The 15,085-nt window shown below is 37.5% G+C and overlaps 1 protein-coding gene and 1 pseudogene across 3 annotated transcripts in view; both read right to left on the reverse strand.

Annotated features, from left to right (window-relative positions):
• The window catches only part of DDX4 (DEAD-box helicase 4), a gene marked incomplete at its 5' end in the record, with an annotated part of 66,894 nt that extends 52,765 nt beyond the window's left edge, over positions 1-14,129 (reverse strand). For both annotated transcript variants that reach the window (XM_082837286.1, XM_082837285.1), the window contains 2 exons: positions 5,188-5,248; positions 14,058-14,129. In XM_082837286.1, coding sequence (XP_082693412.1) covers positions 5,188-5,248; positions 14,058-14,129 — 133 coding nt within the window. The remainder of the gene's footprint in view (positions 1-5,187; positions 5,249-14,057) is intronic.
• LOC309959417 (MORF4 family-associated protein 1-like) lies at positions 10,716-11,083 on the reverse strand (annotated as a pseudogene). Its single transcript has one exon. The product of its transcript is annotated as an MORF4 family-associated protein 1-like (transcript).
• Positions 14,130-15,085: the final 956 nt, after the last annotated feature.

Genomic DNA, 15,085 nt, shown 5'->3' on the forward strand with positions numbered 1-15,085 from the left:
AGTGAAAATACTCTGTATGATACTATAATGGTGGATACACGTCATTACACATTTGTGCAAACCCACAGAATATACAACACAATGAGTGAACCATAATGTAAACTATGGACTTTGGGTAATAAAGATGTGCCAACGTAGATTCATCAATTGTAACAAATGTACTACTCTGGTGGGGGAGGTTGGTAGTTGGGGAAGCGGAGCATGTGTCAGGACAGGGGGTTTATGGGAACTCTATACCTTCCCTTTAATTTTGCTGTGACCCTAAAATTGCTCTAAAAAGTAGTTTTTAATCATTTTTTACCTTAAAAAATGATTAAGACAGTAAATTTTATGTTACATTTATGTTACCAAGATTTAAAAAAAAAAACCTCCACTATCACTGAAGACCCATGGCCCAAGTTGACAAGAAAAACCCTAACATCAAAGATTCTTTTTTGTGAGCCCTGTATGTACACTCATACTACATATACTATGTCCTGATTTGGCACCCAAATAAATATGGTCATCATGAATTTTTTTTTTAAAGTACAGATTCGGATGAATAAAATTTAAATGTGAAAGGTAAAACTCTAAAGATAACTTAGGTGGTTACTTTTTTGACACAGAGGTAGGGAAAAGCATCTTAACTAAAAGTGCAAAAGCAAATCAGAAAGCAAAAAAAAATTAATGGCTTTGAATTAAAATTTTTGATCAGCAAGGAATATCATGGACAAAGTTGACAGATAATAAATGGAAGAAGATATTCACAACGTCTAAATCAGAAAAAAGTGTAAAATCTTGAACATACAAAGAATGCCTGCCAATCAACAAGAGGAAGAAAGCAAACCCAATAGAAAAATGGACTAAATATATGATAGGCAACTTACAGAAGTGGAAACCCAAAAAGATAACATGCATGCATATGAAGAGACAGTTAAGCTAATAAATAATCAGATAAGCGAATTTAAAACAGAGATTTTACTATATACCCAATAGGCTGGCTAAAAGCACAAGACTGAATAGTAATGTCAATGGAATATAAGAGCCCTCAGGTCCTACTTATGGGAGTATAGACTGACATAGCTATTCTGGAAAGCAATTATTAAATATTTAATCAAATTAAGTATTTATACACCCCATGACCCTGTAATTCCTCTCCTGAGTCCATTACCCAAAGAATTCTCACTTAGACCCATAAAGGGACATGTAAAAGAATGTTCATCCTTGTGGTGCTGGAGGGGAATAAGAGGTAATTACAGCGTCCATCATGGGGATAGGGAGGATATAAAACTTGGTGATAAAGTATATGAAATACCATACAGTAGTTAGAAATAATGCAATTATCAATTAGGAATATGTCATAAACATAGTGGTGGGGGGTAAGAAAAAATTATGAGATCTTCAGCACAGTAACATTTTTCTAAATTAAAATTACAAGCACACAAAAAAATAGGCACACGTAACAACATATCTTTTAAAACACACACACAAAAAGAATGGCTGCTTCAGGGAAGTAGAGGAATAAGAATTCCCTGACACTTCTAATAGCTAGTCTAGGAAGAATTCAAATCATTCAAAAATGGGTAAAAAAGAAATCAGCAAAGGCAGCACAGGATCTGTTCAATACAACAAGGAAAGAGAGAGGAGGGAAGGATGAAACAAGAAATGAGAGCTTAAAAAACTTAAATCCTCTAGAAAAGCACAACATGATTCCTCTCTAAGAAAACTGCTCTCCCCAACAAAACAGCCTAGCCCTGGCCCAATCACTTAAGAGTAGAACCCATCAGTCAAGAAGCTGTGTCCAGGCACAGGGGTGAGTTTTCAATGTTCCACTCTTAAATACAAAAAGGCAGGCAAGGATCACCAGACTTCTGAAGAAAGTCACCTACATGAAACAAAACAAACACAGGGAAAAGAAGTCTAAGAACCAGCACAGGGAACAGAAATAACATTCAAATGAAATTATAATAATCCTCAGAGAAAAAAATAAGAAAATAAGTAAAGGGTATGAATTTCAGATTTAAAAGGCCCACTCACTAAGTGTCTATATAGACTAAGTGTATAATAAATAAAAAGTTCCACATCAAGTTACACAATCATAAAATTTTCAGAATACAGAAGACAAAGTAAGATCCTAAAAGCTTTAGAAGAGTTTAGAAAAAGTCATATACAAAGGACCAGAACTCATATCAAACTAAGCAGCATCACTAGTATTTCACGTACAATGAAGCAATTATAAAGTTTTTGGGGAAAATTATTTCCAACCTAAAATGTTACTCAAAGTAGGAATCAATCTTCTGTTTTTATGAATCAATTATGAAAGTAAAGATATTTGCAATCTCTCAAATTTCTTTCCCATGCTTCCTTTCCCAAGAAGCTGCAGGAAAATGGGCTCCACTTAAGTGGGGAGGCAGGGGAATCAAGATAGAAAAAACATGGGATTCAGGGAAAAGAAAGGTGACACACGAAAGAGGTGAAGGGTAATTCTTGGGATGAGAGGCTAGAGAGGCAAGTCTATCCTGGAGAGGATAGAGGAATCAAGAAAAAATGAAACTGATAGATCACTGTATACGTCATAGAACCTAACCATGAATATAGTCTGATGCATATCCATGCTTAGAAAGATGTGTTAAAAACTATGAACATAAATAGATATGAATAAATAGCTGTGCTTCTGGCAGAGGGTTTTGAAGTAAATTAGCAATAGAAACACAGATCAAGTAAACAAGGTAATGATTAACTCTAGTAAAAAACAAAACAGAAGATTGAATAATAAAGGAAATGCAACCATAATATATTACATGGTTCACGTATGAATGATATATACACAGCCATGATATAAAAACTGAGTATAGGTTTTTATGCAAAAAGTGTGGTAACTATTAGGAGAGTGCAAAGGGAAGAAGTGTGAGTGGAGTATACAGGGGAAAGGGGGGGAGCTAAATATTGGTATCGGAGGAGGGTTGGATCCAGGACCCACCACCTAATCCCCTCCACCCACCCCCTACCCCCAAGGATACCAAAATCCCTGGGCACACAGGTCCCTCATATAAAATGGTGTCATCTTTGCATATAACCTAACATCCTCCACATACTTTAAATGATCTCTAGATTACATATAATACCAAATACAATGTAAATGCTATATAAATAGTTGCCAGTGGAGGGCAAATTCAAGTTTTGCTTTGGGGAACTTTCTGGAATTTTTTTCCAAGTATTTTTCATCCATAGTTGGTTGATTCATGCAGAAATCTAAACAATCAGAGTCGAAAGACTGTCAACAGACACTCATGGTTAAACCTGGGAGCCAAGATTTCACTTCATTTTCTTTCTTTTCACAACTATATTTAAGTTTTTCCACTATTTTTTTTTGCAATAAGAGTATGTAGGTATTAACTTAGTATAGCATTCATTGGCCTAGTATGTATTTCTGTAATAAGGAGATCTATTTTCATGAAAAAAATATTTTACTTAAAAAAGAGCTACCAAAGTATTTGTTATCCAGAAGGTGAGCAGGCAATCTATATTTTTCATTATTTGATTTTATATCATTAGCCTGAACATTCAAGATCTAATGCTAAGAAAAGTCCAGGGTTTTAGTTGGTGGCTATTTCAATCTAGTTTACTGATGATTTCACTACAAAGTCACGTTATACCTTAATATACTATAGACCCAAACTTTCATTCCCTTACAAAAATTATCTTTGACACCTCACAGAACAAGGTTTCTCCTGATTACGCAATGATCTATGCATATAGATGTGTTAAGAAGTATAGATTACTTTTACCCAATTTTCTTTTTTGAATACTTCAAGTACACACACATGCATGTGGTTAGCCTTCTGCTGGGGTTTCAGCAGGCATAAATTTCATAAACTTCTGAGAATCTGAATATTCTATATTAAACCGCTGCATTTAAATGTTTACAAAAGACAAATGCATCTTGGTAATAGCAAAAGCATTTCTTCTAAACTCAACTTCCTTCTATCAAGAGAATTACTCTAAAAAAAAGAGAGAGAGAGAATTACTCTGAAATTAAGGTGAACATGGGAATTAAATTTGCTTTAACCCAATGAACTCTGATTCTCGAACTCCCCTTCACATTTTAGAAACTACCTCTCCACAGGTTTTTTCACTTTGGGACAGGCTTCAGTGAGCCAGTAGCTTCCTAGACTATAAAATGTTTTACTTCATCCCCTAATTTTTGATGAGAGAAATGAAACTACCTGGTGTCACCAGGCCCTCTCTTGCATCAGAGTAAGACTTAAAAGTAGTAGTTACTCAAATTCATAGAGACTCACAGTAAATTCATAGTAACTCAAATTCATAGAAAGTAAACAGTGATTGCCAAGAGCTGAGGAGACGAAGTACTGGCGAGTTATTGTTTAATGGGCACAAAGTTTCAGTTTGGGAAGATGAAAAAATTCCAGAGGTAGATGGTGGTGATGGCTGCACAGCAGTATGAATGTCCTTAATGTCACTGAACTGTACACTTAAAAATGGTTAATACAGTTAATTTTGTGTTACATGTATTTTACCACAATAAGAAAAACTGAAGAAAAATAGTAGAAATAGCATTTCAGCCTGCTTTGGACTTCAACAAAATGAAACACTACTGCCATAAGTTTAACTTCCTAGCCCAGGTCCCACCACTTCCACCCATCTTCCCATCCACATCAACTTTATAAAATATGCAGGCGAACCAGATGGAAATAAATGGTAGGAGAAAACAACAGCTCCCTTATCTTGATTTGTTTCTCTTATTTGCCTAGGACCTCCCCTAAATTTGTTTTCAGATCCCAAAGAAACTCATATTATCTAGATATGAGTTTGGTTTAAACAGTTATCCTGACAGGTCACCACCACTGCAACCTGCTTCAACACCTTACAGAGTCCAATCTCCTACTGCCTTATATCAGGAACCCTGACAATTCCCTAAGCAGCCTGAAAGCCAAACATGCAACTTCCAGGTCGGGCAAAGGTTTTACAGCAAACCTACTAAATCAAAGGATACACTCTACAGCACTACACTCTCTCCTCTCTCCTTTAGCTGTAAGTGGCCCCCAACCCAAAATATTCAAGCCAGAATGAATTCTCACTAGAAAATTTAGAAAACATCCTCTACAAGACATCTACTAGTCAGCTCCTCATCCACTGGATGAAGCCCTTAACCTAAAAACGGTTTTACATTTTTGCCTTAACACATACCTGACAATGAAGCCAGAGTCCTGTTAAAAGTGTCTCCATTTGCTCCAGAAGAATACCTATCCTGTAAGAAAAAAGAAAAGACTAGTTTTCTACTTTGAATAATAAAAATGTGTAATCTATCTCACAAATACTACAAAATTTTAACAACTGGGTTTTGTTCAGAACAAAACAATTACAGAATGTAAGATTTTCTGAGTCACTGCATGTTCCTTTATTAATTACTCTAAAACACCTCCACTTTAACATTGTACGTATAGCGTATTAATATATCACTTAAAACACTGGTCAGCAAACTACAGCCACAAGAGAAATCTGGTGGGCTACCAGTTTTTGTAAATAAAGTTTTACTGGAACACAGCCACGCTCAATTCATCTAGGTATGTCGATGGCTGCTTTTGCATTACAATAGCAAAGTCGCAACAGAGACCATAAGGCCTTCAAAGTTTAAAATGTTTACTACCTGGCCCTGTATGGAGTTTGCTGACACCCAACTTCAAATAAAACTTTAGCCACCCTACTTGAAAAGCATAATCAAATACTATTATTATATAACTACAATAACCAAAGTAATACATGAGTAAATCAATACCTGCCAATACACAATATAGGTTACAGAGTTCAGTATTTTACAGTATACTCATCAAATCTGTACAGAATAAAGTAGAGCACAGAAGGAGAGTGGCAGATAACAATTTCTACAGTAAAGCACTACAGAAATTTATTTTTAAACTTCAATTGTTTTTATATGAAGTGAAACTAATGTACTCACATTATTAAAAAAAGAATTAATTCTAAAGTAAAGAAAACCTCACTTATGCACTAAAAACAGTGTATCTACAGATGCATCTCGCAGGTGCACTAAAAATCCAATGAAATGGTGGATGCCAGCTACAGGTCAGAATATTCATGGTTAATTTCAATCAAATTTGTCACAGAAATAGTTCAAGATTGCCTTTAATGCTCCCAAATACTGACTGTCCCATTTTCCCTACTTCAGTCTCAAAATTTATTCGCTATTAATACATATGCATTATGCTTGCAATGGTGTAACGACTGTTGGACTCAGAAAATTCATAGCTAAATGTCAAGTTAATTTTGGAATCTTCCAACATTTCTCAGGGTATTCCTGGGTTAATGACAACATGAGTAACATTTTTCTCACTTCCAACTCCTAGGATGTCCTTATCATCATTAAATCTTTATTTCCTCTCAAACAAGCTTCCTCTACTTAAGGCAAAACTTTTGAACAGAGCTCTGAAATTCTTGCACATCAAAATCAGAATTCAATAATTTAAAAACGAAAAGTGACCTAAAATTTACAGATGATACTTTAACTGATTGTATTAGAAGAATCACAATATTTTTTCAAATAAATTCCTTTAAATAAACCCAAAGCTGGAGGGAGCGTACCAAGGTAGGTCTCTTCAGGTAATACTTTTATCTAAAATTTCTTTCACAAAAGACACTAAATTACTTTAAAAACTACCTTTATAAAGCTCAAAAAGTCATCCAGTTATTTTTCTGACTTATTAAAAATAGACAATAGAATCCTGGAAATGGCTTGGGCTACAGTAAAAAGTTCCAATTTATGATTACCATAGACATTAAAACAAGAAAAGTAATCCAGTTTTCCCTGTTTAAACTGAAACCCTGAAGACTTCTTTCTCTTTTCTAGTGGCCAAAGTATTACTGGATGAATAGAGCCCCAAAAAGGGCTGGTTTTATAAGTGTTATAACGCTTTCAGCATTATATAACTGATAAAAAAGTAATGAAACACTCTGGCACCAAAGAATCGAAAAATTACTATTATTAGACAATCTTCAGACTGTGGAATTTAATGTCCCAAATACATTCCAAGGCAAATTTTTAAAAAAAAATTTTTTCAACAGAATTCATCTTTCATCATAAAAAAATCCTTAACCTTTTTCATTACCTTAAAAATGAATTAACTTCATATTTCCTTCCAGCTATTGCATCACTTCTCTGCTCCTTTGTAGGCAAAACATCTTGTCTACAGTTGCTGCCTCCACTTTCTCATATTCCATTTTTCCTTCAAGCCACTCTAGTCTAGCCTCCATCCTCACCTCTGCTCTGAAAAAGCTTATAATAAGGATATTATGTAATAAAATTACTACTTTTATGCTTCATCCTACCAGAACTCTCAGCAGCATTTGAAACAACAGACTCTCCTTCCTCTTTCCAACATTCTTCTCTGGCTTAAGGAACACACACTCCCCTGGTTTTCCTCTTGCCCCACTGGCCACTCCCTCCTCAATCTCCTTTGCCAGCTCCTCCTCTAACGTTCCTTTAAAGTTGGAGTGCCCCACAGTTCATGGCACAGCCCTCAGTCTATTTTACTCTATCTAACTTTACCCAATCTCACAGCTTTAAATCCCTTTAATATATAGGTAATTCCCAAATTTGTACCTATAGCTCTGATCCCTCTCCTAAGCAACAAATTCATATTATCTACTGACTGGCATTCCTACTTACATGTTTTCTTAGGTATCTCAAAATGAACACAGCAAATTCAGAATTCTTGATTTTTTTCCCCTCCCAAACTTGTTCATCTTCCACATATTTCCCATTTCAGTAAAGAGCACCATCATCCATCTAGTTGCTTAAATTTAAAAACCTGGCATCACTCTCTCTTTCATTCCCCATATCCAGCCCATCCAGTCCTATCAGCTCTATGTCCACCACTATCTCCAGGGTCCTCTCCCTCTCCTTTTCTCTTTCCTTCTCGGATTTCATTTTCTACCAATCTTGTCTTATCTCACTGTGCTTCAGCCATACTAGCTATAGCAGATTGAATAATGGCCACTCAATGATATTGTCCTAATTCCTGAAAGGTGTAAATGTTATCTTATTTGGAAAAAAGAGATCGAGCAGATATAATTAAGAATTCTGGGACTTTCCTGGAAGTGCAGTGGTTAAGAATCTGCCTGCCAATGCAGGGGACACGGGTTCGTGCCCTGGTCCGGGAAGATCCCACATGCCGTGGAACAACTAAGCCCGTGTGCCACAACTACTGAGCCCACGTGCCCTAGAGCCCGTACTCTGCAACAAGAGAAGCCACTGCAATGAGAAGCCCGCACACTGCAACTGAAGAGTAGCCCCCGCTCGCTGCAACTACAGAAAGCCCACACGTGGCAACGAAGACCCAACGCAGCCAAATTTTAAAAAAAAAAAAAAGAATTCTGAAATGAGGAGATTACCCCAGATTATCACAGTGGGCTCTAAATGTCATCACAAGCGTCCTTATGAGAGGCAAAGGGTATTAAGACAAACACAGAGAAGGCCTGTGAAGACAGCAGAAAGAGAGGCAGCCACAAGCCAAGGACTGCCCATAACCACCAGAAGCTAGAAGAGGCATGGATTATCTCCTAGAGCCTACAGAAGGAAGACAGCACTGCTGACACCATGATTTCTAACTTCTGGCCTCCAGAACTGTAAGAGAAATTTTTCTGTTACTGTAAGCCACCTAGGTTGTGGTAATTTGTTACAGCAGCCATAGGAAACTAATACATTGTACTTCCTCCTGTTGCCCTGATACCCCAAGTTTGTTCCCTTCTCTGGATCTTTACACATCATGTCCTACTGGGACTCCTTCAGGTCTCCAGCTCATGAGTCATAGTCTCAGGGAAGCTTTTCCTCTCCAAGTAATCTAAATCTACCCCATCCCAATATCTCTCTCTCTCTCTTTCTCTCTCTCCCTCTCTCTCCCTCTCTTTCTCTCCCTTTCTCTCTCTCTCTCTCTCTCTCTCTCTCTCTCTCTCTCACACACACACACACACAGAGTTTCCTGATTTTTTTCATAATATTTTTCACTCTATATTTGATTTTCAATGTGCTTATTCTGTGTCCCCCAGTAAAACAGAACATCCATGACAGTAAGCCCCTTATCTATCACGTTCACCACTCTCTCCAGCACCAAGTATGGCTGAAATAAAAATGTGCTGGGACTTTCCTGGCAGTGCAGTGGTTAAGAATCTGCCTGTCAATGAAGGGGACATGGGTTCGATCCCTGGTCCGGGAAGATCCCACATGCCACGGAGCAACTAAGCCTGTGTGCCACACTACTGAGCCTGCGCTCCACAACTACTGAAGCCTGTGCGCCTAGAGCCTGTGCTTCGCAACAAGAGAAGCCACCGCACCACAACGAAGAGTAGCCCCTGCTCACTGCAACTAGAGAAAGCCAGCAAAGCAACAATGACCCAACGCAGCCAAAAAATAATAATAATAATAAAAATGTGCTGAATGAGTCTCAGGTCTTAACATTACCTTATTTTTAGAACACTTAGCTATAAAATATTTATAACCTCTTTATCCATTCAAATGAACCAACTGAGAAATTTCAAAATGTTTTAAACATAAGGATTCTCACAGGTAGCTACAAATAATCTATTTGCATTTTGATGAACACATTTCTTTTTACCTTATACGTACTCTTATTATTTTCAATTCTGGAATATCTTATTTTTTTTTTTAGATCTTTTGTCTTTCCAAACAAATGAATACTTCCATTAACATGTTAAGTTGTTTTTTTTTAAAACATGGTAGAGTTTTGATCTCAATTACTTGTCAGGTCTGCTACTCAAGCGAACTTATAGCTGGACAGCTTATGATCCTTGAAGATGCCTCTTCCCTGTCCATTCAGTGACCTATACAGACAGTTCCATGTGTTTCTTCCCCAGCCCTTTAAGGACCTTTGCAAATAGCCTCCATTTTATGCCCAGAATACCCTGAAATGCATCAGAGTACTAAATCAACTTGTACACAATACCAAGATCTCATCTCCTATTCTAGGTTCCATGTCAAATAAAGCTGAGTTACATTGTCCAAATAAACTGACCAGATAGGTTGCATCAGATAGCATGCCATGTAAAATTTAAATTTTGAACAAAATACATCTCTCCTCCTATGATCTAAAACAGAAATTAAAGCCCCCAAATACAGACAATACCATCCTCCATCCCTTCTTCTGATTCATCAGTCCCAGCCAGATCAGCCCCATTCACATTCCCAGTTGAAGTCTGGTCCCTTCTTCAGTTTCTCCAGCAATTGCTGCATGCAGTCATCTTCTAGAATTAATGCAGCTCCTTCAGCACCTCCAGAGCTAGAGAACTCCAACTCTGAGTGTCATGTATCACCCACAGACCTAAGGTTCCAGATGACCTATCATGTCACATAAGAAAGAGCAAATCACCTCAAAATAGAAACAATAACCAAAGCCCAGGAACAAATGTGTCTGTTGCAAATGCTTACAATCTAAGCCCTAATTTCTGCATGTGACAGCATTTTCCAAATAAAAGTTATTTCCCCAAACAAAAACATTTAGCAATCAAAACTCACGTCGACGTTATCAACTGCAGAATATACCACAAACCTACTGTGAGGACAGAGTATATACAGAGAAAAAAAGGAGAAAACGAAAGACTCTCTCTCTGGTGTTAGGTTCTCGTGGGCATCAGCCAATCTCCATCAGTTCATTGGAATCCTTTGGTCATAAACTGCCAATCCTCCTTCAAGAGGATTCACTTTTCTCTATCCCCTGGACTAACTCGACCAACATTTCTACCATCATTGCAATCTCTTTAGCCTTCTCCTCAGCCTTCCCATACTTTTTTGTCACTCTGCCCTGGACGCCGTCATTTAGATTTGGGAGATGAGTGAGAGCACTTTCCTGGGTTTTTATTTGGATAAACATATTATGTATCTCCCACAACTTGCTCCTATTCCACATATATGATTTTCTGTGCTCTTGAGTAAGAGACACAGTATCTTCCCACATCTCACTGATGACTAGAAGCAGAAATTGCTGGAAATCTTCCTCAGGCTCCGGTACATCAACTTCCTTAGGTCTGCCAACCCAACGATGTCCAACCACCACATTTTCCCCTGCTACTTCAGAACTGCAGTATGAACATGAACAAAGAAGCCATGAACTTTACTTTCTTATCTAAACAATTATTACAAACTTTACTTTTACTACTTAATAAAATAATTGTGGATGGACTAATTATCTCAAGCTGTTTCCACTTTAATCACAAGAGTATCTGCCTTTGAAATATGCCACAAAAAAGGCAAAAAGATCAGACAGAAGTGATCACTGTGTAGACTTACTCCCAGGGTCATCTAACAAGAAACATTACAACTAGCAAGCAAACCCAGCATCCTGTTAGTCATCATACTCATCCATTCCACCACTCATCCCAACAAGTTTGCATGCAACGTGCAAATGCCTAACCACTGGGTTTTCTGGACTGCTGTAACTGTTAACATTATCAAATTTCTCTCAACCCCCCATCTTTTATTATTCTATCTTCAGGTGGTACACTCACTTCAAAAACTAGAATTGGGAAGTTCTGAGAACTACCAGAATAGTAGCCTGTTAGTTCAAAATTATATAAGCATGTATCAATATTAAATCTCCAAGTAAGGATCCTGAGAAGCATTCAGAAGAGGCTGATCACATAATAAGGACCTAGTGTATAGCATAGGGAACTCTACTCAATACTCTGTAATGACCTATATGGGAATAGAATCTAAAAAAGAGTGGATATACGTGTATATGTATAACTGACTCACTTTGCTATACAGCACAAACTAACACAACACTGTAAATCAACTATACTCCAATTTTTAAAAATTAATAAAAAAAATAAAAGGCTGATCACAGATATTGTTACCAATCTAAGATGGTCTCAGAGCCAATATAAATTGAACAAAAGGGAAGCCCAGCTGTCTCTTGAAATGGAAATTCAATTAGAACAACCAATCAAAATGGTGCCTTTAAAAGAAAATAGGCTGCGGGCTTCCCTGGTGGCGCAGTGGTTGAGAGTCCGCCTGCCGACGCAGGGGACACGGATCCGTGAGCCATGGCCGCCGAGCCTGCGCGTCCGGAGCCTGTGCTCCACAACGGGAGAGGCCACAACAGTGAGAGGCCCACGTACCGCAAAAAAAAAAAAGAAAATAGGCTGAAGAAAAGACCTCAGATTTTTCCTACATAAAAACGTCATATATTTATCCTTAGTTTCTACATTTCTTATTCAACCAAGGCAGGCAAACAGAGCCACTGATTGCACCATGTTCCTTCAAGTCAAGTAGGCCAAATAACTAATTGCACAACCAGTACCAGGTGTTAAGTTTGCAGACAAGTGCAAAAAGTTTACTACAAACTGGCCCCACACAAATAGATACTAAGAATCATAAGGTAGAAATGTTAACATAAATTAATATTCAACTCAGTATGACCAATATCAAGAAACAAAGTATGTTACTGAATAGCACAAAGATTTCCAAAAGGTAAATCTAGAAGCCTGACAGTTGACCATCCTCAATTTCAGACACCCTTTGCAATAACCATGCACAACATGCTACAGTGCAGTAAGTACACAGCTTGAAGAGTATTTAGTGAAGACAAAATCTCAGAGTAAGAAAAAATAAAAATTAGACAAGTCCAAGTGGAAGAACATCTGTATTTGTGAGTTAAACTTTGTATTAGAACAAATCTGTTGAGAACCAGGGAAAGAAAGAACCATAAAATATTCTTTGACCAAGTAATTCCATTTTAGAAAAAAATACTCCCAAATTAAAACAAAGAATAAACTGTAGATATTCATGACAATATTACAGTGGAAAGATAACAACATCTTAAATTCGCACCAACAGAAAATTATTTATGTTATGGTAGCTCTAGTCCATGAAATATTATATAACCATTAGAAATTATTTTTGGGAAATTAGTAATATGGAATAGCTAATGCTGAAGAGTGAAAAAGCTGAAATCAAAAATTATTATTATGTACTATCATTACAATCTATATAAAAACATGTTTGGGAAAAATAGAAGAAAATTTACTAAAAACAGAGCATTTGTGCTAGTGAGCAAGACTGTTAGGTGATTTTTCTCCTCTTTTCCCAATGGTGTTCCAATATTTTTATGATGGGAAGACTGTAAAAAGATAACATACAAAAGATGTTACTTCTAAAGTAAGTCCCAAAACAAGAAACACGATAAATTCAGATTAACATTTTAGATATTTTAACATAAACTTTATATACATACAGATCAAATCCAATTGAGACAAAGAATTACTTATCTTATGATTTGGGGTAAATTAAGAATTTCCACTAAGACATCACTTTGAAATAGAAAGTGTCAGAATTGACTAACATAAACACCAACTGGAAATCCTAAAAGGAAAAAAATCAACTTTTGGAGACATTTTCAAGTATGTAACACTTATGTAAAAGCAACCCGTTAAAATACACTATCTTCTAAAGCAGAGTCTGTTCACCTTATTAAGTCAATTTTCAAGTGAAAACTGAAATCCAAAACCCACTCCATAACCCCTTCTTCTGAATTCCAACGTAACTCTTCAAACACCACTGAGAAAAAAGATCTGCTGATTTGTACATTTGAAGATCAAACTGATGTTACCATCTGAATCAGCCTAATGTTTTTATCTTGAGAGCCCTGCTTGTAGGAAACCAATTTTCAGAATTCAAAACATCAACCAAAATCAAATTAAATTTTTTCAGTTTTCTATATGACTGTATCTCAGAAACATTCAACCACATTAGCATAAGCTTGCTTTCACCCACAAGTCCTAAATCATTGAGATTTAAATTAAATTGTTAATATTATTATATACATTTTAGTTTTTAATTATCAAATTACCTCAGACTATTTTATTCTATTTGAGGCTTAGCGTGCCTCTTCATCATTCGCCATGAGATAGTTAATAACAATCACAGCGAGATAAGCACAACAAACTGTAATTTAGAACTTTCTCATCACAGTGATTTTCAACTTCGATAAAATCTGCAGCATTTAATAACTGCAAACTTTGAATTTTATTACCTTCTCAAATACAGGAACATAGGAAGACATACGAGGTTTGATTATTTCTGCTTCCCAATCTTCATCTCCCATGGTGGCTTCCAGTTCTATTTTCATAAAAATACAAACATGCACATTTAGCCTCAATTAGAATCAGAGAGATCAGAATCATATCTTTAAAAGCATAAACCCTCATCATTTAACATATACCCCTCCAAACTACTCAACTAAGTGTTGATCCTCCCAAAAAGTCTTTGCAAAACAAGCAATTAAGTTTTGTTTCTTCCCTAGAGACAGCATTTATGTCCATCCTTTTTCTCTTTAAAAATCAGTTGAACCACTTACCTAATCACTCTAGCAATCACCATGTCCCCACTGATGTTTAGGCTTTCTCCCAAAATCTGTTGTTAGAATTTATCGTCTCCATCGAAGGGTCCTCAAACGTCTTATTGTATATTACGGGGAGGGGACATTTTTCAGATACTACTCAAGGTTTCTCCCTTCACATGCCTCCCTTCAAAACTAGGTAAGCCGTTTAGCTTGAGGTTTTTTACTTAGTTTCTTGGAGGGGGGGCGGGGATCAAGGCCTCGAAGTTTGGCAGGGAAGGAAGCAGTGGTTAGGTGGCCCGAATACCTCCAACAAAGGACTGGCTTCGCCAAGGAGGATTTATACACAGTGTTACTACAACCATCCCTATTCAGAGAAAAAGACGAGCAGGGGCTGGTCAAAAAGGCTCCTTCACCTCCTCTGCAGGCCTCAACCTCAGACTTCGGGCACCCACGGTGCTTTTGGACCCTCCGGCAGAAAGCAGAATGACGCCAAAGGACGGCTTCAAACCCCCGCCCACCGCGTCCGTCCTTCAGTCGGCCCAAAGTCCAGCTACTGGGAAGCCCAGAGGGTCGGGACGAGGCGCGTACGGGGGGGAAAAAGCCGCTAGCCCACTCACCTCTCCGCTGCTTGCTCTCCCAGAGTTCTCGCAGGCGCTGACGCCGCGTAAACGGCTGCACGTGCAGGACGCAGGCTGCGTCAGGCGCGCCCCTCCAACAAC

The sequence above is a fragment of the Leucopleurus acutus genome, assembly GCF_964270905.1.
Source record: "Leucopleurus acutus genome assembly, chromosome: 3".
In the NCBI taxonomy this organism is placed as follows: Eukaryota; Metazoa; Chordata; class Mammalia; order Artiodactyla; family Delphinidae; genus Leucopleurus; species Leucopleurus acutus.